The 23566-nt window shown below is 34.7% G+C and overlaps 2 protein-coding genes across 3 annotated transcripts; one reads left to right on the top strand and one right to left on the bottom strand.

Moving 5' to 3' along the window:
* Nucleotides 1–629: 629 nt before the first annotated feature.
* On the bottom strand, nucleotides 630–18305 carry LOC128553319 (UPF0538 protein C2orf76-like). 2 transcript variants are annotated; one of them, XM_053534452.1, is made up of 6 exons: nucleotides 18224–18305; nucleotides 11031–11238; nucleotides 8815–8865; nucleotides 8063–8100; nucleotides 4545–4626; nucleotides 630–2876 (listed from the first exon to the last, which is right to left on the bottom strand). In XM_053534452.1, the coding sequence occupies exons 2-6, from the start codon at nucleotides 11167–11169 to the stop codon at nucleotides 2800–2802; spliced, it is 387 nt and encodes a 128-aa protein (XP_053390427.1). In that variant the 5' UTR covers nucleotides 11170–11238; nucleotides 18224–18305; the 3' UTR covers nucleotides 630–2799. The 2 variants fall into 2 exon arrangements, with proteins under 2 accessions (XP_053390427.1, XP_053390428.1); XM_053534453.1 differs by having other exon boundaries at nucleotides 18154–18284.
* A 179-nt stretch (nucleotides 18306–18484) lies between these two features.
* On the top strand, nucleotides 18485–23558 carry LOC128553320 (arginine/serine-rich coiled-coil protein 2-like; the record flags this gene model as incomplete). Its single annotated transcript, XM_053534454.1, has 3 exons — nucleotides 18485–18553; nucleotides 21396–21494; nucleotides 22623–23558. Coding segments are annotated over exons 2-3 (1026 nt in total), but the record flags the coding sequence as incomplete, so codon positions are not given.
* Nucleotides 23559–23566: the final 8 nt, after the last annotated feature.

The following is a 23566-nucleotide window of genomic DNA, read 5'->3' as shown; positions in this document are numbered from 1 at the left end:
AATCACCAATATTCAACATCAAACAGAGGAACTATTTTCCACTTCACCACCTCCTTACTGTGGTCAACCAAGTGCAAATAACTGTGATCTTGTGCCAAATGCCAGTCAGTTGTTGTCTACTACCCAAACAATGGCGCATATTTGCTCTTGTCCGCACAATAAATACCTACTTCAGATTTTGATCTGCAAAACTTGCCATGTGGGTGTATAAACATGAAAAGCATCTCATTTCATGCAGAATATATTCTAGCAGTGAAAAAATGTGATTGAAGCACTCGTTCTACACAAATTTGTGCGCAAAAATGTGAAAAATAGAATCTATTTAGTATGGACTTCTTTCGACTACACCACGGAAGAATATTTTCGACGGAATTACTGACCTTATTCCTAAAATAGAACACGGAAAAACCTAAATAATATTCTTTGGAAATCTAACAATAGATTATGCATGGGGAAAACTCCATTACTTTCTAAAGCAACTTCGGTATCTTCACTATCTATTTCGGTAACACCATGAAATATGTTATATATTTTAGATTTGTATATATGTTATCGTATATTATATAAAACTGTTGATAGAACTCTAATTTAACGCACTATTTCTGCTTAAAATCGACTATTCCACAGTCTATACAAAAGTGAATGTACAAGCAGAGAGATGTTATGCCAGCTTAATAAAGAAACGCGTAGTAAGAATGAATATGTAATTAGCAATGCCTTTATAAAGATCTGTTTGTACTTTCAAATATTTTTCCTTTAAAAGAAAACAAGATTATAAAATGGTTGAAAAAATAGATTTATTGAAACAGATAAGTTTATCAATCTTTAAACAAATTCATAGTAAAATTGATATACAGCACAGAACACAACTTGAATTGCACATGAAATATTATTTTGTGTGGTCAGTCTCAACAGTCTTTGTGACTTTCGATTTGTGATAATAATAGTCTAGCGAACAAGTTTGCCAGCCTAAAAAGCAAGTGCCATGTTTCTAACAGCAATGTTACACAACATAAATAAAAATTATGCTGTATTTCTAACAACCTAATAATTACAAGAGAGCCATGATGGCCCTATATCGCTCACCTGAATTTAATTGCTTTCTTGAAAAATATTCTTCGCTAAAGCTAAACAAGTAACCCCATGGGGTGGGGTCAATTTGACCCCGGAGGTCATGATTTGAACAAATGCTACATGTCAAATATCTAAGATCTAGGCCTTCTGGTTTATTTTTAGAAAATTTTTGAAGATTTTCCTATGTAAAGTCAAGTGACCCCTGGGGTGAGGTCAGTTTTGACCCCGGGGTATGATTTGAACAATTTTAGTAGAGGTCCACTAGGCAATGCTACATGTCAAATATCTAAGCTCTAGGGCTTCTGGTTTTTGAGAAGAAGATTTTTTAAGATTTTCCTATGTAAAATCAAGTGACCCCTGGGGCGGGGTCAATTTTGACCCTGGGGTCATGATCTGAACAAACTTGATAGAGGTCCACTAGGCAATGCTTCACACCAAATATCTAAGCTCTAGGGCTTCTGGTTTTTGAGAAGAAGATTTTTCCTTTTGGTTGCCATGGCAACCAGAATTCTGTATGGAATTCAATTCTTTGAACAATTTTTAAAGAAGACCATCCAAGGAACATCCTTGTGAAGTTTCATCAAAATTGGCCTGTTGGTTTAGGAGAAGATGTTGTTTAAAGGAAAGTGTGGACGGACGCCGGCCGGACGCCGGACGGTGAGCGATCACAATACCTCACCCTGAGCACTTTGTGCTCAGGTGAGCTAATAAACATATACCATATTTCAAATGGCTAAGTGAAATGCATGTTTGTTAAGAGCAAGTAAAATGCATATGCCATATTTGTAAAGAGCGGAAAAAAAGCACATGCATTTTAGTGTTACTGACTCCCGAGTGAAATGCAAAAGCCGTATTTCTATTGGGCCAGTAAAAAACATCAATGGTGTCTACCTGAACTAACATAAATGCAAAATAGCAACGTTTTAAGAAATAATCAATCCTATTTACTCTGTTAGGTAGGCCAATCTTTTGGAAAAAAGATCTTAGAACTAGTTTTCAATAATACTTTATGTCCCAACAGAGCTTCAATTCATTAACTTTGGTATAGTGCCTTACCGACATTTGGGGGAGTGAGTTAGTTGGGTTTAATTTTACAGCAAATCGACACAAAATGGTCATATATCGCCGATACAGACATTTGGATTCGAATTTCAGAGGACTTTACATCTTGAAGAAACAGAAGACTTTATTTCTTTGATGTCAGGAAAGCAGAAATGTTTAGTTTATTCAAATTTATAACTGGTTCTACAACTTGTATTAATCTCTCTCCACAACTCATTCCCGACTGTATAGATCTATTACCATGGTTGTATGAGGGAAGCAAATGTTTCTGTTGTTAATGCTGAGTGCCATACAAGCAAGGGAGCTACTGGTACCATTTCTTCATGTCTTTGGTTTGATGCAGTCATGGAGTGGCCCCACAACCTTCCACACGCCAAGCTGGCACTCTTAACACTTAAAGTGCATATTATGTCAAGCAAGCAGAGCAAGTGAGAAAGAAACTGAAAATGCTTGTCAACTTTACTGGTAAAAAAGTCTTTAAAATCTAATAGATATTGATAAAAATAGATAAAATTAATAATGTTTCCAGTGATGTAGGAAGCCTAAAAAATATAGGAAAACACAAAAATACAGGAACTCAGATTGCTGACTGCACCAGTATCACTGAAGATGTCTTTTGCTCACTATCTCTACGAGTCGTCAACTTCATGTATGACTCGACGGTCACCAGTTGAGAGTTGGATTTTTCTGATAGGCACGATACTCCTCAAGATTGAAGAATGACAGCTCTGTCTCATTCACTGCAAAAGAAACGAGCAAATTCGAATCAGCTGGACATTTATGTGAAATGTTCTGAAACTGAGCCAGTGGTTTCTGAGATTTTTTAATGTTTCCTTTTTGTTGCAATGATTACCCTAATCTTGCATAAAAGACCTATTTTTGAAGTGTTTCCTTTTTGTTGCAATGATTACCCTAATCTTGCATAAAAGACCTATTTTTGAAGGAACTTATAAAAGAACCACCCATGGAATATTCCTGTGAAGATTGGTTGAAACCCAGGATTTGTGGTTAAAGAAGGAGACATTCTTTTAACTCATTAACACCTGCAGCCATATCGCCGCTTAATTACAGGTATCAATTTTCCGATACATTCCGGAGCCACTTATCGATTTATCTGCTTTGTATGCCTGTGGATTTTCACTGATAATCAATAATCAATAATCGATAAGATCTAGGCCTCCTTTGATCAAAATTAGGGACAAACATCTGTTTATAAACGATGAATAAAACTGAAATTTTCACAACTGATACAACGATTTATGATCTAATCAATATTCTAACATGATCCGATTCATTTTCCTATTAAACAAAGAAGGCAGAAAACAGTGAATTATTATACAACAGATCACTGTTCTGACGTCACAATTATTACGTCATGGCGTCAAACGGCATAGCGGCGCGCTGGAAAAGAAACCGATTGAAAACGGGCAAATGTTAAATGAATGTCGTCAAGGATGTACTTAAAAATCCTTGGTAACGTGTTAGAATCGAAATAATATATCTCATTTAGTGATTTGCTCTTGAATAAATCATTGTTTGTCGTTCAGATGCGTATTATTATATCACTCGGGCTGCGCCCTCGCAATATAATTCCTTCACATCTGAACTCCAAACAATGATTTATTCAACGACAAATCACTGGATGAGATATATTATTTCTTAAATTTAAAATTTACTATTATTTTGATTTGCTAAATTGTTTTACAGGCCAACTGAAGTAACATGAATATGGAAAACTGCAATATTCAAGAAAGATTGGACATAGAAAAACTGCCATTACTTGATTATTTTATATTTATTCAAATGTTCATCTATTGCTAAACGTTAAAGCAAATGACATTATGAAAGAACAAAATTATACTTTATTTAATAAAATTAAAAATACTGAATAAAAAAGAAAGATTCTTCGGTATAATGGAATGAGAAGATAAAACAGGCAATACCTACAAATAACTTTCTAATTCCGATATTTTGTAAGGAGTATATTAAAAAATATGTTTAAATAATAGATATTTTGATTGTTTCGATCACTTCCAGGTTTTATAAATCTGTTAGAGTAAAATATTTTCATTGCTCGACTTTGACAGCAGTCCAATCGTTGGTACTCTTACAGATATAAAATCACGCCACGCGGCATACAGTACTATCAGGTGGATAGCGCATTTATGCGATCCTCGGCATACACGCCTGTTACCTTTTGATGGATAATTACAACATGCGGTACTCGATAAGAGTTAAAATGAACGCATAAATGCGATCTGCGTCCTTATGAGTTAAAGAAACTGTGAAAGATGGACAGACAACTATTACTGATCCTAAAAGCTCACCAGAAGCATTAAATTTTGTGTTCTTGTGATCTAAGTCTCTAAATGACGAACACCTAGCTTTAACTGTACTTTGAAACTTACCAACACCACAACCCTCTAATGTTTTATCATCTGTTAACATTAACTGTTCATCATTTTCCTTGTTGATCACAGGATCAGATGTCTGAAATTATGAATCACAACTTTTTATACAGAAAACTCCAGATAAATCATAAACAAGAAACGCGGCAATGCCACGAAACCAGGTTTTCAACACTTTTCATAAGAATAAACAAGAGTGCCAGAATGTCACAATATACGCCCGTCACAGCAAATTTCTTTACTCTAGCACCTGTATTTGCAGATGTAATTTTAATTTTGTGGTTGTTTAGTAATCATTGTAATTCTTTTGTTTTTCTAAGTCCACAAAAAAACTCCTTACCAGGTAGAGATACCTTAAAATACACCTAAAATTAGAAAGTAACAACTATGTTGTACCACAGAAATGAGGTCTTGGTTTTTCCCTATGGTCAATTATAAAAAAAAGTTACAATATAAGTTATTTATAGTAACAACTAAGGGAAGTTAATCTTTAAAAAAAAAAAAAAAAAAAGAAAAAAGAAAAAAAAAAAAAAAAAAAAAATATTTTTTTAAGTCCACATAGAAATCCTTACCAGGTAGAGATTGGTCAAAATACACCTCAAAATTGGATGTAACATGCATGTTGTACTACAGAAAAGTGGTCTCGATTTTTCCCTACGTCTAGTAATGAAAAAGTTACAATATAAGCTATTTATAGTAACAACAAAGGGAAGTAATTCTAAAGAAGGGAACTGCGCAAGACACTTCGTCTCATGATGGTGTATAATTGTGCCAAGTTACATCAAAATCCCTCTATGCATGAAGAAGATATGCTCCGGACAAAGTTTTCATTCTTGTATCCTTTGACCTCTAAGTGTGACCTTGACCTTAGACCTAGGGACCTGGTTCTTGCGCATGACACTCTGTCTCATGATGGTGAACAATTGTGCCAACTTTCATCAAAATCCCTCCATGCATGTAGAAGATATGCTAACCCTAACCCTAACCTAACCCTAACCCTATTTTTAGTAACAATGACCTTGACCTTGATCCCAGAAACCCCAAAATCAATCCAAGCTACAACTTTATATAAGTTTTCTATACACCAAGTTTCATCATGATAGCTCATTCCTAAGTTAAGTTATTGACCGGAAACCCTTTTTCTATTTTAAGTAACACTGACCTTGACCTTGACCCCAGAAACCCCAAAATCAATCCCAGCCTTTGTCTTGATAAGCTACATACATACCAAGTTTTATTCAAATATCTTTACCGAAACAAAAGTTATTGACCGGAAACCCTTTTTCTATTTAAAGTAACAGTCACCTTGACCTTGACCCCAGAAACCCCAAAATCAATCCCAGCCTTTGTCTTGGTATAAGCTACATACATACCAAGTTTTATTCAAATATCTTTACCGAAACAAAAGTTATTGACCGGAAACACCAGTTTGACGCCGCCGCCGCCGCCCGCCCGCCCGCCCAACCGACATCTACCCCAATCTAATAACTCAGGTTTTCGTTGAAAACCTGGTTAAATATACTTTACATTTCTATTTAACCTAGTTTACCCTGCTAAATTTCTAAAATGGACTGGTCAATTCCATTTGGGCAGCACTACTTATTATTCAAAGGGGTGTTCACTGGTAATTTACTGACTGAATAGCAAACAGTGGATGTGCAGGATGATTTTGGTCTGCACTAGTCGCAAAGGCAGCATCACTTGCCGCCAGCAGGCTAAAGGTTAACTTCAGCAAGTGAAAATCTGATGAAATAGTTCTATTGCTAGGTAATAATAATCAAGAGGGAGCATTTGTTATTAGGTAACATAGGAGTTACATTTTTTTTACATTGAAAATTCTTGTATTTTTTAAGCTATTACAAGATCCATCTTTTTACCTTTAGCCCGCTGGTGGCAAGTGATTTTGCCTTTGATAAGCCTGCATGAACATGGTCTACACTGTTCGCTATTCAGTCAGTAAACATTCCTTTGAATAATAAATGGAACTGCCCAAATTGAATGATGGACCAGTCCATTTTAGAAATTTATCAGGCTAAAAGTTAAGCTCATCATTCTGAGCTCTGGTGATGGTGCTGTGTCCATAGTCTGCTTCTGTTGTCTGTCATTAGTTTTTATCTTTAGGTAACTTTTTCAGAATCCACTTTGTTACTTGTCTGTCCCATTTTTTTTTACTATTTGTTGTTATAGCAAAAACAAGAGCTGTCACTAATGGTGACAAATGCCCCCGCAGCACCTTGACCTTTTACCTGGTGACCTCAAAGTCAGTAGGGGTGGTGTACTCAATAAGTACTATCAGCATGTGAAGTTTGAAGGTCCTGGGTGCAGTGGTTCGCATGTAAAGTGCCTTCATGCAAAAAGTTAACGTTGGCCCCTGTGACCTTGACCTGGTGACTCCAAAGTCAGTAGGGTTGGTGTACTCATAAAATACTATCAGCATGTAAAGTTTGAAGGTCCTGGGTGAGGTGGTTCGCGAGTAAAGTGCCTTCATGCAAAAAGTTAACGTTGGCCCCTGTGACCTTGACCTTTGACCTGGTGACCCCAGTCAGTAGGGGTGGTGTACTCAATAAGTACTATCAGCATGTGAAGTTTGAAGGTCCTGGGTGCAGTGGTTCGCGAGTAAAGTGCCTTCATGCAAAAAGTTAACGTTGGCCCCTGTGATCTTGACCTTTGACCTGGTGACCCCAGTCAGTAGGGGTGGTGTACTCAATAAGTACTATCAGCATGTGAAGTTCGAAGGTCTTGGGTGCAGTGGTTCGCGAGTAAAGTGCCTTCATGCAAAAAGTTAACGTTGGCCCCTGTGACCTTGACCTTTGACCTGGTGACCCCAAAGTCAGTAATGGTGGTGTACTCAATAAGTACTATCAGCATGTGAAGTTTGAAGGTCCTGGGTGCAGTGGTTCGCGAGTAAAGTGCCTTCATGCAAAAAGTTAACGTTGTGACAAACTAACAAACGAACGGACGGACAGTTGAAAACTAATATGCCTCCCTTCGGGGGCATAAAAATGAAAAGCTGGGCATGATCTCCTTAAATTTTATTGCTATCTATCGAGTTTCATGAAAAAAATATCTCGTACTCCTAGTTACCCCAGGATTCCATTTTGTGTGAATGTGAGACAGACTGGGGCAAACTATTATTCCCCTCCAGTGAAATACCAGTAGGAGGCTTCAATTATTAATTTGTAAAGTTAGAGCTCTTGTTTATCTCTGAATACACAAACAAAATAAATGCATTTCAGCTGTCTTTGTCAGGTAAATTGTATAACAGTTAGATAGACTAAAACAAGCTTGTTGTAGACAATGAAGTTAATTTTCAGAGGATTTAATCTATTAGTAACAGGAAAAAAATATCTTTGTAGAGAGGTGTTTTCTCTTCAGAGTTATCTGGTAATGGGGTTATACTGTGTATTCAACGTATTTGATAACTTTAATAGACATCACTAAAAATTCAAATAATGTCCTTCACTGAAAACTCATCTTTACATCATTTCAATGTCTAGAATATTTGTATAAATAGTAACCTTTGCTCCAAATGGTTGATGGGATATCTTCATGGAATCTGAAATAAAATGTGTAATTATTATAGATCAATATTTGACATACACAAGGCTGCTTTTGTATTATGTTGACATAACATGACCTTTGTTTATCATGAAATCAATTGTTACAATGTATATAAAGAGGCCAACTTTTAAATTCCTATACTGCCCTGTTTGAGAAATTTCCTGTATTTCTTGGGACCACCTGTGTTTTTGGATGCTACGACAACAGAACATTATAAATTTTGCTTATACTTTCCCTGCATTCACAGGCAAAACTCTAAACAGTCAAAAATTATTTATATATGCTGTCTGTTAATGATAGAACACAAAGTGCCATGTTGATCTGGGTATGCCATTATGGCCAAAAGGAACAACCCTGCAGTTTTTTTTACCTGTTAAATATGTACCCATTCATCATTGTTATCTACGTATTTTCTTTTCTTTTTGCATTTTCCATAAACTGATACATCAATTTCATTGCTTCTTTCATATACAGTGCAATCCAAAAAATAATAGTCTATCTGTGACCCATTTTAGCATTGTTCACAGGCTATTGTCATAAAATATATGATTTCAATTATTAATCATTTGGCTATATATGGTGAATATTTAACTGCTTAAACCAGTTCCAATTTTGGACAGTGGCACTTTTACGCTTCACAAAGTTTCGAAAAAGATCTTTATCTACAGTATACTATAATTAAAGAAACATAATTATAGCAAGTGCTTACCATAGTTATGGGTCTTGAAAGGCGGTGGGAGACCAGAATGTGTTTTCAGTTCTAAAAAAAAACAAAAACATATTTCAGCTCCTATTTATTTTATTGGTGACAAAAATGTAAGTTATAAACTTAGGCCTTTATGATAACAGTTTCAGATTAATTTATCAATAATTATTTATCTAAATGTAATGTTTCTCCTATGTGCATTTGAAAATGAATTATAATTGTAAAATACAATAATAGTTGTCTATCATTATCCATACAAATATGTAATAGTTATTGTTCGAGGAATAGGTCTGTATTGTGTTTATAGACCTGTGAGGGATTTGTGAACCGAGCGAGCGTAGCGAGGGAGGTTTTCAAATCTCCTCACAGGTCTATAAACACAATGCAGACCTATTCCGAGAATGATAACTGACTTACCTACATGCTTCTTTGTTTTATATAGTCCAGATGGGTTTCTGATTTGAAGAACGTTTGTAACGTGTATGTATGATAAAAAAATAGTTAAAAGAAAAAAACAAGACAATATGTGTCACAATGTATTTGATACTATTGATATAACATTATGCCCAACGTGCTACAAACCTGTAAAATATTTGTTAGCAATTTGGACATGACATTTTGTATTGCATGAGAAATCCGTGCACATTTGTGAAACAGTCTCTCTCTGAGATCATCAATGTGTGTCTAGTCAATCAGTCAGAATTTGACGCAAATGGTAGTTTTTTTTTTTAATTTTGTGTTTTTTGTTTTTTGTTTTTATTTTTTTTCATAATTATTTGGTTTTTTTTAAAGTTTATTAGCTCTATAATTTGACACTTAAATAAACATTGCCGTATAAAAAATATTGGTATCACAAGAAATGCGTATCATAATATACAATGATTTAGCACACGCCATAAAGACACAACAAAATGTGCTAAAAACTGCGCGAACAGCATCGTAAAGATACAAAAAGCTTCAGTTTTCTTGACAATGAAAGTAATGAGTACAACTAATTAAAAGTAAGTTTGTAGTTAGAGGCCTCCGTTTTAATTGACATGGCAACGATTTTAATAAATGTTATACAGTTTAATGTCGTTTTGTTTCTCCACACCTGATTCACGTGTAGAAGTTGTCATATACTTGTCAGTACAAGTATAGAGTCCTTCAAGTATAGAAACCTTGTACAGTGCAAAATATCTAATAATATTTAAAGGCATAAAAATGTCAAATATTAGTTCGATACGAATTAAAGACATTTAGCAAATATAGAACATTTTTCAGAAAACAAGAAATGCACTTTAACCAGTTTCCCATCAATTTCCAGTACCTAAAAACTGCCTTTAAATTATGTTTAAACTGTCAGTCTTATTTCAGACACGCTCGGAATGTATCACGATAATTTAACTCGGTGGCTTTCAAAAATACAACTTCGTTACTTATGTTCCATGTTAATTATATAGAAAATTGTCAAATTTTCATTAACAGACTATTCATTAACTTGGAGCAAATGTGTGTAGTTTGTAGTTTTTTTTTTGTTTTTGTTTTTTTTTGCAATTAAATCATTGTCAATATTTTTTGTGTAAAATAAAGTCCTGTTTCATGAAGCATTCTCCACTCTGACGGAAGAGTATGCCCGTTTTAACTTTCTGACAAATATCAAGACCTGCTTAGAATTGAAAGTTAAAACTTTACAGTAAAATAGAAAAAAGTGGAAACTTCACAGGTCGCCCAACACGGCAAAAACGAAAATGTTGCAGGCTCGGTTTGATTGAGCCTGTGCTTAGATCAATTTTCAAGATATGTAAAACTGGTCGATTTTTTTTCTTAAAACGTACTTTTTGAAACAATTGATACTATATTTACGGAGTCATTACGCGTTCACCTTAAATGTCACGCACGGACTTCTCACGATTCTACTGCATTGTTTCGGTCGCTTACGCATAAATTTAAATTTAATCTCTGACAAGAACGTAAGTGTATCGACAATTTGGCTCAGTGGTTAGAGCACTTGACTAGCATCGGAGCGACTCGGGTTCGATTCCCAAGACAGGCACTTGAGATTTTTATGTAGACAGTAGAAATAGGACAGGTCTGGAAATTCTTATAGACCTCATAAGCGGTCTATAAGGTGTTTATAGACCTCATCGGAACAAAGAAGCCGGTAGGTAATTTCTGACAAAGGTTTCTTTGTACTGGTTTATACATTAATGGCAGAAGAGGAAAGTTGTGAAGTTTACCTGTTTTGATAAATTGTTTGAAGTCTGACACTTTCTGTTCCAGACAAACATCATGGTATACAACATGCTTGATGATACGATGATCAAATGATCTGATGAGTCGGACAGTAATGGTCACTTTACCCGTATCAGTCGTCATAACATACTACAGATGGTAGAGCAAGTTCCAAGTCACATCCCCTGACAACTACAATAGCAGGATATTTAACTGAAAAAGATACGTAATTCATTATAAAACAAATTGAGCTTTATTCTTTATTAAAACAATGGTCCTCAAATTATTTAACAAACTAGAACTGTCACAGGAGTGACGAATACCCCCACAATACGGTCTTGTCACAGAAGAATGGCAACCATGATTAAAGAAAGACATGGCCACAAGAAGGTGCAATTTAAATCAAACTTGACCTGTATTTTATGATGTTACACATGTGTACCAAAATTTATCTAAATCTGTCAAGCCTTTTGTGAGTTATTGTCTGGCAACCATGAGTTTGACAAATTTTAAGTTGGAAAGGGGCCATAACTACATGTAAAATTGGTGGTTTGTAGCCAAAGTCGAACTTTACCTGTATTTTATGATGTTACACCTGTGTACCAAAATCATTTAAATCTGTCAAGAACTGTCACTGGAGTGTTTAATGACTCCAATGGTGGATGAATATTGCACAATAGCTTGAGTCTGTATTAAAAAATATCAAATAATAAGGGAGGCACAGATAAAGTGTATCAAAACACTATATTAAAGTATAATTCTAAGCAAAAAGGGGGCATAATTCATGAAAAATTGGTGTCAAAGTTTTGCACCTTGTGTCACATGATGTGGGTGATAAGGCTGAACATCTATTTTAAGTCAGTGAATCAAATCAATTTTGTAATAACTGAGATATAGTGAAAATGCATCAAAATTAACCTTAAATTCTATGTAAAAGGGGGCACAATTCATGAAAATTTGGTGTCAGAGTTATGCACCTTGTGTCACATGATGTGGGTGATAAGGTGGAACATCTATTTTAAGTTTGAATCAAATCCATTTAGTAACTAGAACTGTCACAGGAGTGATGAATACCCCCACAATACGGTCTTGTCACAGAAGAATGGCAACCATAAGAAAAACATGGCCACAAAAAGGTGCAATTTAAATCAAACTTGACCTGTATTTTATTATGTTACACCTGTGTACCAAAATTTATCTAAATCTGTCAAGTTTTGTGAGTTATTGTCCGGCAACCATATGACTTTAACAAATTTTAAGTTGGAAAGGGGCCATAACTACATATAAAATTGGTGGTTTGTACCCAAAGTCGAACTTTACCTGTATTTTATGATGTTACACCTGTGTACCAAAATCATTTAAATCTGTCAAGAACAGTTGTCACTGGAGTGTTTACCGGTAATGACTCCAATGGTGGATGAATATTGCACAATAGCTTGAGTCTGTATTAAAAAATATCAAACAAGAGAGCCGCCAAGCGGGGCAATATACGCCCGAAGGCTTACATCATAGGATGGGAGCAAAATTTTAAGAACTTGACTGTTGTAGCCCCAAAGGACTGGAACAACAAAAGGAAAACTTCAAAAAACAAATCTAAGTCCACAAAAAAAATATTACAAGTCTACAAAAAAATCCTTATCAGGTACAGGTATGTAAAAATACACCTTAAAATTGGAGGTACTATCTATGTTGTACCATAGAAAAGTGGTCTCTGTTTTTCCCTATGGCCAATAATAAAAAAGCAGTTTCAAAATAAGCTATTTATAGTAACATAAAAGAGAAGTAATTCAAAAAAAAATTATTGTAAGTACAAAAAAGAGATCTGCCAAATAAAAACAAGAGCACTGCAATGCAGAGCAATATACACAAAGCAAAGTCATATATGACCTTTGACCCTTAAGTTTGACCTTGACCTTGAAGCGAGTCATCCGGAACATGCGCTCTGCACATCGTTACAATGAGGTAAACATTTCTGCTAAGTTTCTTTGAAATCCTTGCAGCAGTTCAAGAATTACAGAGCGGACACGAAACAAACTGATATGACTTTTGACCCCTAAGTATGACCTTGACCTTGAAGCAAGTGATCCGGAACATGCGCTCTGCACGTCGTCTTGGTGTGGTGAACATTTGTGTCAAGTTTCTTTGAAATCCTTCAAGGGGTTCAAGAGTTACAGAGCGGACATGAAACAAACTGATATGACCTTTGACTCCTAAGTGTGACCTTGACCTTGAAGCGAGACATCCAAAACATGCGCTTGGCACATCGTCTCGGTATGGTGAACATTTGTGTAAAGTTTCCTTGAAATCCTTCAAGGGGTTCAAGAGTTACAGAGCGGACACGAAACTGCTAACGGACAGACGGACGGACAGATGGACACCAGCGTCATAACATAATACGTCCCTTCGGGCGTATAAAAACATAATACGTCCCTTCGGGCGTATAATAATAAGAGAGGTACAGATAAAGTGTATCAAAACACTATATAAGTATAATTCTATGCAAAAAGGGAGCATAAATCAGGAAATATTGGTGCAATAGTTATGCACCTTGTGTCATATGATGTGGGTGATGATGTGGAACAACTACTTCAAGTTTGAAACAAATGCACTTCATAATAATTGAGATATAGTGAAAATGCATCAAAATTAACTTTAAATTCTAAGTAAAAGGGGGCATAATTCATGAAAAATTGGTCTCAGAGTTATGTACCTTGTGTCACATGATGTGGGTGATAAGGTGGAACATCTATTTTAAGTTTGAATCAAATTCATTTAGTGATAACTGAGATATAGATTTCGGGACGTGACGTGACAAAACTGACTCCTATACAGCGCCCCCTCCCCACCAAACATTTTGGTGGGGGTATATTAACTGAGAAATAGATTTCGGGACAGGATGGGATTGGATGTGATGCGACGCGACAAAACTATCTCCTATATAGTCCCCCACAAACATGTTTGGTGTGGGTATAATAAGAATGACCTATTGACCTATGTTAAACATGGAAAACAGTTGAATGTTTTTAGATTTTATAAAAACAACAATTATCATGATTATGGTCCAGTCATAAAAGTCATCAGGTTTTGAGACAAAGTACAATAGCTACAGCCATCAAAGTACTATTCAATTCAGGAGGATCCTTCCCTATTGTTTTCCCGGATCAATACACAGGGTAGTAAGAGTATCTATCTTGGACACTGAACTGTGTTTCGCTAGCAGCATTAACCCTTACCGTGCTAAATTTCTATAATGAACTTGTCCATCTTTCAATTTGGACAGTACCATTAACTGTTAGAAGGGGTGCTTACCAAAAAGATACTGACTGAAAGGCGAACAGTGCAGATCTTGATAAGATTGCACCGATGTGTCCAGCATGATAAGGGTTAAGGGTTACAGCACTGATAATTTTCAACACGTAGTCATAATATAAGGAAATAAAATTAGTACACTTTTCAATTTTATTTGAATACTAAACTTTGCTCTTTTCAGCATATGAATTCTTGTGTCATTTGAAATGATGAAATTTAAGTTAAATGGACTAAAATCTATAAACACGAACAAGAGAGCTATGAAGGCCCTGTATCGCTCACCTGACCTATTGACATAAAGATCATCAAGATTAATATTCTGACCAGGTTTCATTAAGATATGGTCATAAATGTGGTCTCTAAAGTGTTACTAGCTTTTCCTTTGATTTGACCCAGTGACCTAGTTTTTGACCCCACATGACCCAGATTCGAACTTGACCTAAGGATCATCAAGATTAATATTCTGACTAAGTTTCATGAAGATATAGTCATAAATTTGGCCTCTAGGGTGTTAACAAGCTTTTCCTTTGATTTGACCTAGTGACCTAGTTTTTGACCCCACATGACCCAATATTGAACTCGTCCAAGATTTTATTAAGGGTAACATTCTGACCAAGTTTCATTAATATTTGGCCAAAATTGTGACCTCTAGAGTGTTAACAGTCAAATTGTTGACGACGGACGCACTCTGGGCAATCACAAAAGCTCACCTTCGAGCACTTCGTGCTCAGGTGAGCTAAAAAGGATATCATTCAGTTTGTTAACTACCTGCAAAAGGCTGCAGGTACTTGACTGAACACTAAACAAATGTACAAAAGTTCTGAATAAGACATATTCAGTAAAACAATAAATTAGTGCTTGATTAAAATTTGATTGTTCGCCATTACTCTCAGTAGAGCTGAAAGTGCGGTTGGTCGTTATCGATCACATGACACGAAGCGGAGCCATGTAAAATGTATGTAAACTTTAGGGTGTGTTGTTTAAAACAGTAACAAACTTGTGGTTTGCCGTTTATTCACATAAACATCAATTTTTGTTTTTTAATAGTTAAAAATCGTCGCAGAAGGTTCACCACATATTAAAAGGTCCTTCCTTTGTTGTACGTGGAGGAGAGATACTGACCTGTGCAAAAATTACCACAATATCAGGACTTGCGTACAATTAGTTGGACTACTGCAAATCAAAGTTGGCAAAAAGCCGGTCAATATGAGTATTGACCAAGCTGGCGGACAATACTGATTAGAACCGTCATTACTGGTCGATTCAAAACTATGCTCACTCCTGAGTGGTCAATACTGGTTAATCAACACTTTTAGATTCACAGATTAGCTAGCACACACTATAATAATTACATCAAAATAATAAAGCAATTTGAATAATATGAAATTTTGTTCACTGAAAAGTATACAGCTAGTGGTCAATTCAATTTTGGTCCTTAGACTTATACATGTACTTGGACTGGTCAATACTAGTTTATTCAATGCTTTTATCTTCCTACCTTTATTTTGAATTAATCAAAGATTCTATTACTAAATATTCACTCAATGAAATGGACAATTTAGTGGTCAGGAAAGTTTCAATTTACAACTGGCTTAATGCCAGCTAATAAGTGGCTACTTGTCATGCTTGTGGCTAGATAAACAAGCCAGCAACATATCTAATCTATTGTTTATTGTAAGACATGGTGTCAGTTAGGCAATGTGACAGTAATTATAGTTGTTGCTATCCAAACACAAACTATACGTCAATGAAAGGGTCCAGGTGTTTGTTCTAAATTGTTTTCACAGGTTGTTTTTTCATTAAATCATGTATACCGGCCAGTAAAAACAATTAGATATATCACTAAGTCTTGTGAATCACAGTTTATGAAATAATTTCTATATTTCTACTGACCAATCGACCACTTCTGACCAATTTGGGAGTATTGATTAGGTTGCTTTAACTAAATAATAATGCCTGCATTCACCTTAACCATGCAAACCCCAAATGCTCTAAACAGACATTATTTAATTATTCACAAACTGATCTTCAAAATATCTTACCAGTCAATATTGACTAACTGACCAGTATTGACCAATCAACCAGTATTGACCCGTATTGACCACTTCAAGGAGTATTAACGGGGCATTTTTAACCTGTTAAAACTGCTGGTTAAAACCAGCAGCTGTTTTAACTGCAAATATAGCTTGTTCATCTGTGAAAGTTTGAAAGTGTGGGAGGAGTTGGGTAAGAAAGATTTTGGGATGTATGGACAGCAGCAACACTATATGCCTCCACATTAGATATATATTGTTCAAATCACAGCGGGTTATCAACACAGCAGCCATTTGTCCAGCCGCAGGGTAAGTATGTACCTGTGAATCAACCATCATACCGTCATCAGACAGGTAACATTGCCCGATCGGGCTTATGACACAAAAAGTAATATTTCTTGACAATAATGAAGATATTTCTTTCAAACTTGGTCCATTTATTAAGCATTACATATAAGATAGAAATAACTTTGTTGCCTTCAGTTTAGTTAGAATTACTTCCATTTTTCAGATTTTTATGATGCATAATTTTTGAAGTCCAAAAATATTATGTTTTAATGCAATGTTTAAAACAGAAAAGGGTTCAATGGCTTTCTAGTGCTCCAGACTTGTGCGCCAATACCTTTATTCTATATATTTAGGGTAAATACTTTGTTTCTAGTGCAGATGTATGAGCAATTTTTTCCGGACTAACATTTCTCTATAATGTTGTAAGTGAAAGCAGAGTAAAATGCTTACATTCATGTACTAGCGCAATAATTTAGAGCATTAGAAAGCCATTTAACCCTTTTTTGTGTTAAACTTAGCATTAGAACATTGTTTTTTTTTACTTGAAAGATTATGCGTCATAAAAATCTGAAAAGGGGAAATAATTCTACCAAAACTGAAGGCAACCAAGTTATTTTTATTCTAATTTGTATCATTTGTTATGCTTAACAAATGGACCAAGTTTGAAAGAAATATCTTCATTATTTTTCAAGAAATATTACTTTTTGTGTCATTCTCGATATCGACATTATGGATAAAATCCCGTTTTCCGGTATAAACCACTAATAAACGCCCGTTCCCGTTTTCACGGTGAGGGGGGTATCGGCCATTACGCTACATGGCGGTAGTGTTTAGATTATCCTTTTTTAAAGTTTTAAACAAAGAAAATGAATAAAAAAAGTATTGCAGATTATCATTAAACATTGTTGTAATTAAGATATAGCAAAAATATCCTCAAAGTTTACTTTATTTTTGAAATTATATCTTTTATTCTACACTGCCGCTTCCGTGGCTCGATACCGAAGGTGTGAAATTTTTTGCATTGTTCAAGATAAACAGATTATTTTTGCAAAAAAAATGTTGCCAAAGTCGTAGAATAGTATTTCCATTGTGAGAAAGTAAGATCTTTCATAAATTCTTATCTTCTGGCAAAAATAATCGCTCATATTGTACACGGTCTTTATATCGGTTAATCTCGCTGACCCCCCTGACCCTATGTACGGAAATACCGGAAAACGGGATTTATCAATAATGTCGATATGGTCAATAAGCCCGATCGGGCAATGTTACCGGCCTGGTCATTACCGACTCTTATTGTTTACCTCATTAAACACTGGAAATGTAACTTTAAACGGGTAGAATACGTAAATTTATGTAGAAGACGAGTACCAGGACACAAGAAGATTCTACAAGACCAATACAAGTTCCAATACAAGAAATCCTAGACCTGTCAAATTTATGTGATTGCTCGCGAATACTAATGACAATTCAAAATTATTATTTAATGAGAAATTGACACCTCACTGAACGTACGTCTATCCGTGAAACATATATTTTTAAGTCATTGATATCATATTATGTGTCCTTACAATACTTTTTTCTTTTTATATTCCCAAAATTTTGTCAGTGACAGTGAGTTTTCTGAGCGAATCACGGTAACGGACATGATTTAGACGAACTTAAAAAATTAAAATACCAGAAGAAAATTTTTTATACAGTTGTAAGGAACAATAAATTAAAATAAGTCTTTCGTCAATTAAATCTAATATTGAATTTCTAGTTTGCATTTTATATTTTTTTTGCAACCAATATTTTTTCGTTCAAAACATTTTTTACATTTGTCTGCTGGTTGCCGACGAATTATTGCTCAACACGTCCAAGAAATTTCAATACTTTCGGGTCTAAATTTAAACATTGAGGTATATATAAATGTGTTACCATGAAGGGTTTATGTTACATTCTTATCGAAGATAACAGTGCGCCTGTTGTTTCGGGAATTGCATGCAAAGTGTAAAAGAATTTGATAGGAAAATGCCACCTGGTCGGCAAAATTTTCAGGAGATGAAGGAAAGGGTTAGGAAGTTTGAATTATTGAGTTGTGTAAAGAAAAGGAAAATTGAAGAGTGACAACTTGTTTTTCAATATGAAAACGCGAAAGTACATATTTTTGTATATAGTAAGATAGTGGCTAAGGTTCAACAGGCTGGTAACATTGCCCGATCGGGCTTATGACACAAAAAGTAATATTTCTTGAAAAGTAATGAAGATATTTCTTTCAAACTTGGTCCATTTGTTAAGCATAACAAATGATACAAATTAGAATAAAAATAACTTGGTTGCCTTCAGTTTTGGTAGAATTATTTCCCCTTTTCAGATTTTTATGACGCATAATCTTTGAAGTCCAAAAAAAATGTTCTAATGCTAAGTTTAAAACAAAAAAAGGTTAAATGGCTTTCTAATGCTCTAAATTATTGCGCTAGTACATTAATGTAAACATTTTACTCTGCTTTCACTTACAACATTATAGAGAAATGTTAGTCCTAAAAAAAATGCTCATACATCTGCACTAGAAACAAAGTATTTACCCTAAATATATAGAAAAAGGTATTGGCGCACAAGTTTGGAGCACTAGAAAGCCATTGAACCCTTTTCTGTTTTAAACATTGCATTAAAACATAATATTTTTGGACTTCAAAAATTATGCATCATAAAAATCTGAAAAAGGGAAGTAATTCTAACTAAACTGAAGGCAACAAAGTTATTTCTATCTTGATAAGCAGTATATGTAATGCTTAATAAATGGACCAAGTTTGAAAGAAATATCTTCATTATTTGTCAAGAAATATTACTTTTTGTGTCATAAGCCCGATCGGGCAATGTTACCAGCCTGTTCAAATGAATAAATTAGGGTTTTGTGAAAGTTCTGCTCTCTTGAAGACTCTAGATAGGAAGTTGCTCTGGCAACCGGATATCTAGACCCAGATTCTAGAGGTCTAGAATCAAAAACTTACTTTTGTATTTTTTTTAAACAGATCAATGTTACTCTGGGTTTGAGATAGTCAAAATAATTTGACGGTCAGATTGTTTTATATTTGTGACAAGCATTCTTTAATTTCTTACCGTCAAACCTTCGAATGACCAAAATAATGGAAGGTAAAACGTTAATCCTGCTCTCATCAAATAGTATTTAGGGCTGTCTATAGGTAGGTAATTAATATGAATACTGAAAATTGTATTTTACAGTCAAGGGTGTAACTGTTTCAAGTTATAACAGTTTATAACCCATTTGAGTTATTGCTTAAACTTTCATAACTTGTTTCAGTTATCATAAAATATTACAAAGCCCTCCTGTGCCAATTCCTCATTATGAATGAGACTAATGCAATTATTTCCTGATTCCTTGACCTTTTATCTTTCCAGCTATGCAGTAAAAATTTTTACGCAAGGCTGATCAAGTTTTACGCAAACATTTTAAAGGTATAAAACTCTTAATATCCCATTATGCTTATCAGGCCATGCTCAGACTAAAAGAGAATTTGATTAACCACAGTTTGCTACTAATTACACGTTAAAGGTCCCTTAGTGAGAACAGCAAAAAGACTTTCTTTGAATAACTTACCTGAGTTAACTAAATTTTATAACTAATACAGGTTATAAAATTCTTGAAAAAGTAACTTAAATAGGTTACATAACTTAAAACAGTTACACCCCTGACTGTTTTAAGAGGGGAGACTGTATTATCTATCGAAAACAAATATGATTTCAAAATTTTGCTCTTGTTGTTTTTCTTTTTTGCTTGGTTTGTGTATTTGTTTTACTGCTTTATTAAATAACAATGATTTACGTAAATCACTGTTAAGCTCATTTAATCTGTCTCCAACCCGGAGTGAGAGCTAATTATAAAAAATACTTACAAAAAAACAAAATGATAATAACGGCAACTTTATGACAACTAATAATACCTTTTCCCTAGTAATTACCAATACAATGCCAAGACCCTTTGAGTGTTACATGAGGTACAGTACACACATATAATCTGGATGGTATTTTAGTGTGACTTGGAAAGTTGGTGATAACAAGGTTATGTGAGTTTTCAGAAAACATCACTAGGCAGGAATATAATCTTAGATATTAAGGAGAGTGCCAGCCTGGCTTTCTCTACATTTCTGTAACATTTGAGAGAGCTGAGAAATCATCTGTGACCTATGAAAGTGTAAGAAATTGAACCATCTCTATTTTGTGTGTTTGCTTGGGTGTATAGCTGAGAAATCATCTGTGACCTATGAAAGTGTAAGAAATTGAACCATCTCTATTTTGTGTGTTTGCTTGGGGGTATTGGTGCCTGAGATGACAGATGCATTTTCTAGTTGTAGGCTTTGTATGCTAAGATTTTGACATTTTCGTTTGTTGATTGTGATGTTACGTTTTACGAAGCCGAGATTTGTTTGCATTGGAAAATATGCTAGTGATATGTTTTTTCCAGTTATGATCTGCAGTTTATTCAACATCAGCATGTTTTGCATTGGGGACGGATTCTAAGATATGGCCATGGTGTAGGTGTTTGGTTATAATTTTTTTTTTTTTTTTGGTGATGTGTAATGTCTGGCGTTTGGAAGGATTGAACTTAAATGACAACATTTTTCTAAGCTATTAAGATCTTCCTTGACGATTTTGCTGTCATTGGAAGTATGATTGATAGTAAGATATACCACAGTATTTTCAGCAAAGAGACTGACTTTCAGAATGTGTTTTTTTTTTCAGGTTGATGATATGGAAGGACATCATTATATGGATGAAAATGGTTACAGTTATGGTTATGATCCAAACCAGATGTATTATGTAGATCCAAATATGCAGCAGGTACATCGTGATTTTTTTCTTCAAACTTTTACAAATTATAATAAATTAAGTATATCTTGGAAGGAGAAATGTAGAGGTACATTGTTGGGTGAATACAAAGGAAGGTTTTTGAACTATAAGGACTTGCACAATAGTGTCACTGAAAAGGGTTAAACAAGTTAGGAATAGAGGTAACATTTATCCGAGAATTTGGTATGGCAACATAATTTTATTTGTACCACTTGTTCAGTGTAAAAAGTTGAAAAATTTTGAAAGATATTATGGGATAAATTTGGCTTTTTTTTTTTCAACAACAACAAAAAACAGTTCACATACAGGTTTTTCTTGAATTAATGTCAGAAATTACATAATTCTAACTAATTTGCAGATGCATAAGAAAATAGCAGAAAACAAACAAGTTCACATGATCCATGTTACAGTACAAGTATATACTACAATCAAGGAACAGAGTAAAATAGTGAGAACTGCCCACCTCAAATTGTCACAGAGGTGGTTATGCTGTGTTTTAATAGAACCTAACTGACACTGTATTGCTTTTGTTTTTTGTGGGGCAAGTTTTTGAGAGTAAGGACAGGTTTCTTTAGAGGGAAAAATCATCTGAAAATTACTAAAATAAAGGGAAAATTCCACCAAAATAAAAGTAGCAGCATCTATAATATAATCCAGAAAAGATTATTTAAAAGGAATTACCTTATGTTCTAAGATGTATGTTTTGCGTTTGTACTGAGAGTTTTAGATTGGCTAGTATGTAAATATATTTTTGGAGGGGAACTTTAGTCAGAATGGGGAAAAACTTTTTGTAGAGGGGAATAGGACAAATGGCAGGTCATTGAGATAATAAAACTTTGATTTGTAATGAAACTTAATGTAATAGCTTAATTGCATTAGTCTTGCCATGTTATGACCCTTGTTCAAGTTAGAAATTGTCAAATAAACAATGTAGTCAAGGGCACTGTCTTGTTCTGAAGTCAGTATTAGATTTTGAAATTACAAGGCATTAACAATTTTTAAAACACTGTGTAACATTATGTTATCATTTGAAATTGTATTTCATCTTTTACTTCTGACTTACTGTTTTACCCTTCAACATTCCTTGTCATTTTGGGATTGAATAATTTCTTATTTCAGACAGAGTACTATCCACAAGGTCAGCAGTACGGGGGTTGGGGATGGCAGCCCCAGGGGTACGCATCTATCCAGCAGCCGATGTATGGAGGTTTTGCACAACAAGGAATGAATTATGACTATTATAATCAGTATGATAATGGAATGGTATATGGACAGCAAGGCTTTGTCAATTATGATGCACAGTCTTCCTATGGAAGACAGTCGGTGTCAAATTCTCGAAGTAAACATTCTTACTCACAGAATAGATCAAGAAATAGACAGAGACCAGAGGCTAAGCAAAACATTGCTACAAACGATATTGAAAATTCTAATAATAATGCTTACAATAGTAACGATGGTTTACAAAAGGAAACTAGTTCAGGGGAAGTAATAAAAGAAATAGGTCAAAAAAGTGGTGTGAAAGATAATGCAACTGAAGAGTCAAAAGATAGTTTGGATTTAAAAGATCAGGATAAGTTTAGAAATCGAGGGAGTAGATTTCAGGGGACAGATTCTAGAACGAGAAAGTTTGACAGTCGACAGCAGATGCTTGACAAGCAGAGAGGGTATGATAGGAGTTACAGGCCTGACAGGGGAGATAAAAATAGTAGTGCTGCAGCAAATGGGGATATTGATCATTCTGTGAATAATAAACCTGAGGTAAAATCTGAAAATAATTCATCTGATGATAAAACTGATTTGGATCCAGGAGCACGACCTAAGTCCTACAGGGATGCTAGGAATAGTGGTTACAGAAGAGACAAACAGTTTGATAGAGATAGAAAATCTGGTCAAGAAGGTGGAAGGTATGGAACTAGATCACATGGTGCAGACAAAGGTCCGATTGATAATAAAAACAATGATTTTGATAGTAAAATATCTAAGGAATCAGTGAAACCTGATAGAACAGATGCTGAATCTCCTGTGAATGATGTTGCTAATAAGTCTGAGGAAAATGCTAATGG

This window comes from Mercenaria mercenaria, unplaced genomic scaffold (genome assembly GCF_021730395.1).
Source record: "Mercenaria mercenaria strain notata unplaced genomic scaffold, MADL_Memer_1 contig_3703, whole genome shotgun sequence".
NCBI classification, from domain to species: domain Eukaryota; kingdom Metazoa; phylum Mollusca; class Bivalvia; order Venerida; family Veneridae; genus Mercenaria; species Mercenaria mercenaria.
This window is presented reverse-complemented; position numbering and strand designations above follow the sequence as displayed.

Bases quoted from the DNA above. Each gene is read 5' to 3' on its own strand.
- LOC128553319 (XM_053534452.1), bottom strand. From the start codon at position 11,169: ATGACGACTGATACGGGTAAAGTGACCATTACTGTCCGACTCATCAGA. The intron at 8,101-8,814 runs GTAAGCACTTGC...ATTTTATTTCAG, and splicing joins TTTCAAGACCCATAACTATG to ATTCCATGAAGATATCCCAT. The intron at 4,627-8,062 runs GTTACTATTTAT...TCATAATTTCAG, and splicing joins ATCAACCATTTGGAGCAAAG to ACATCTGATCCTGTGATCAA.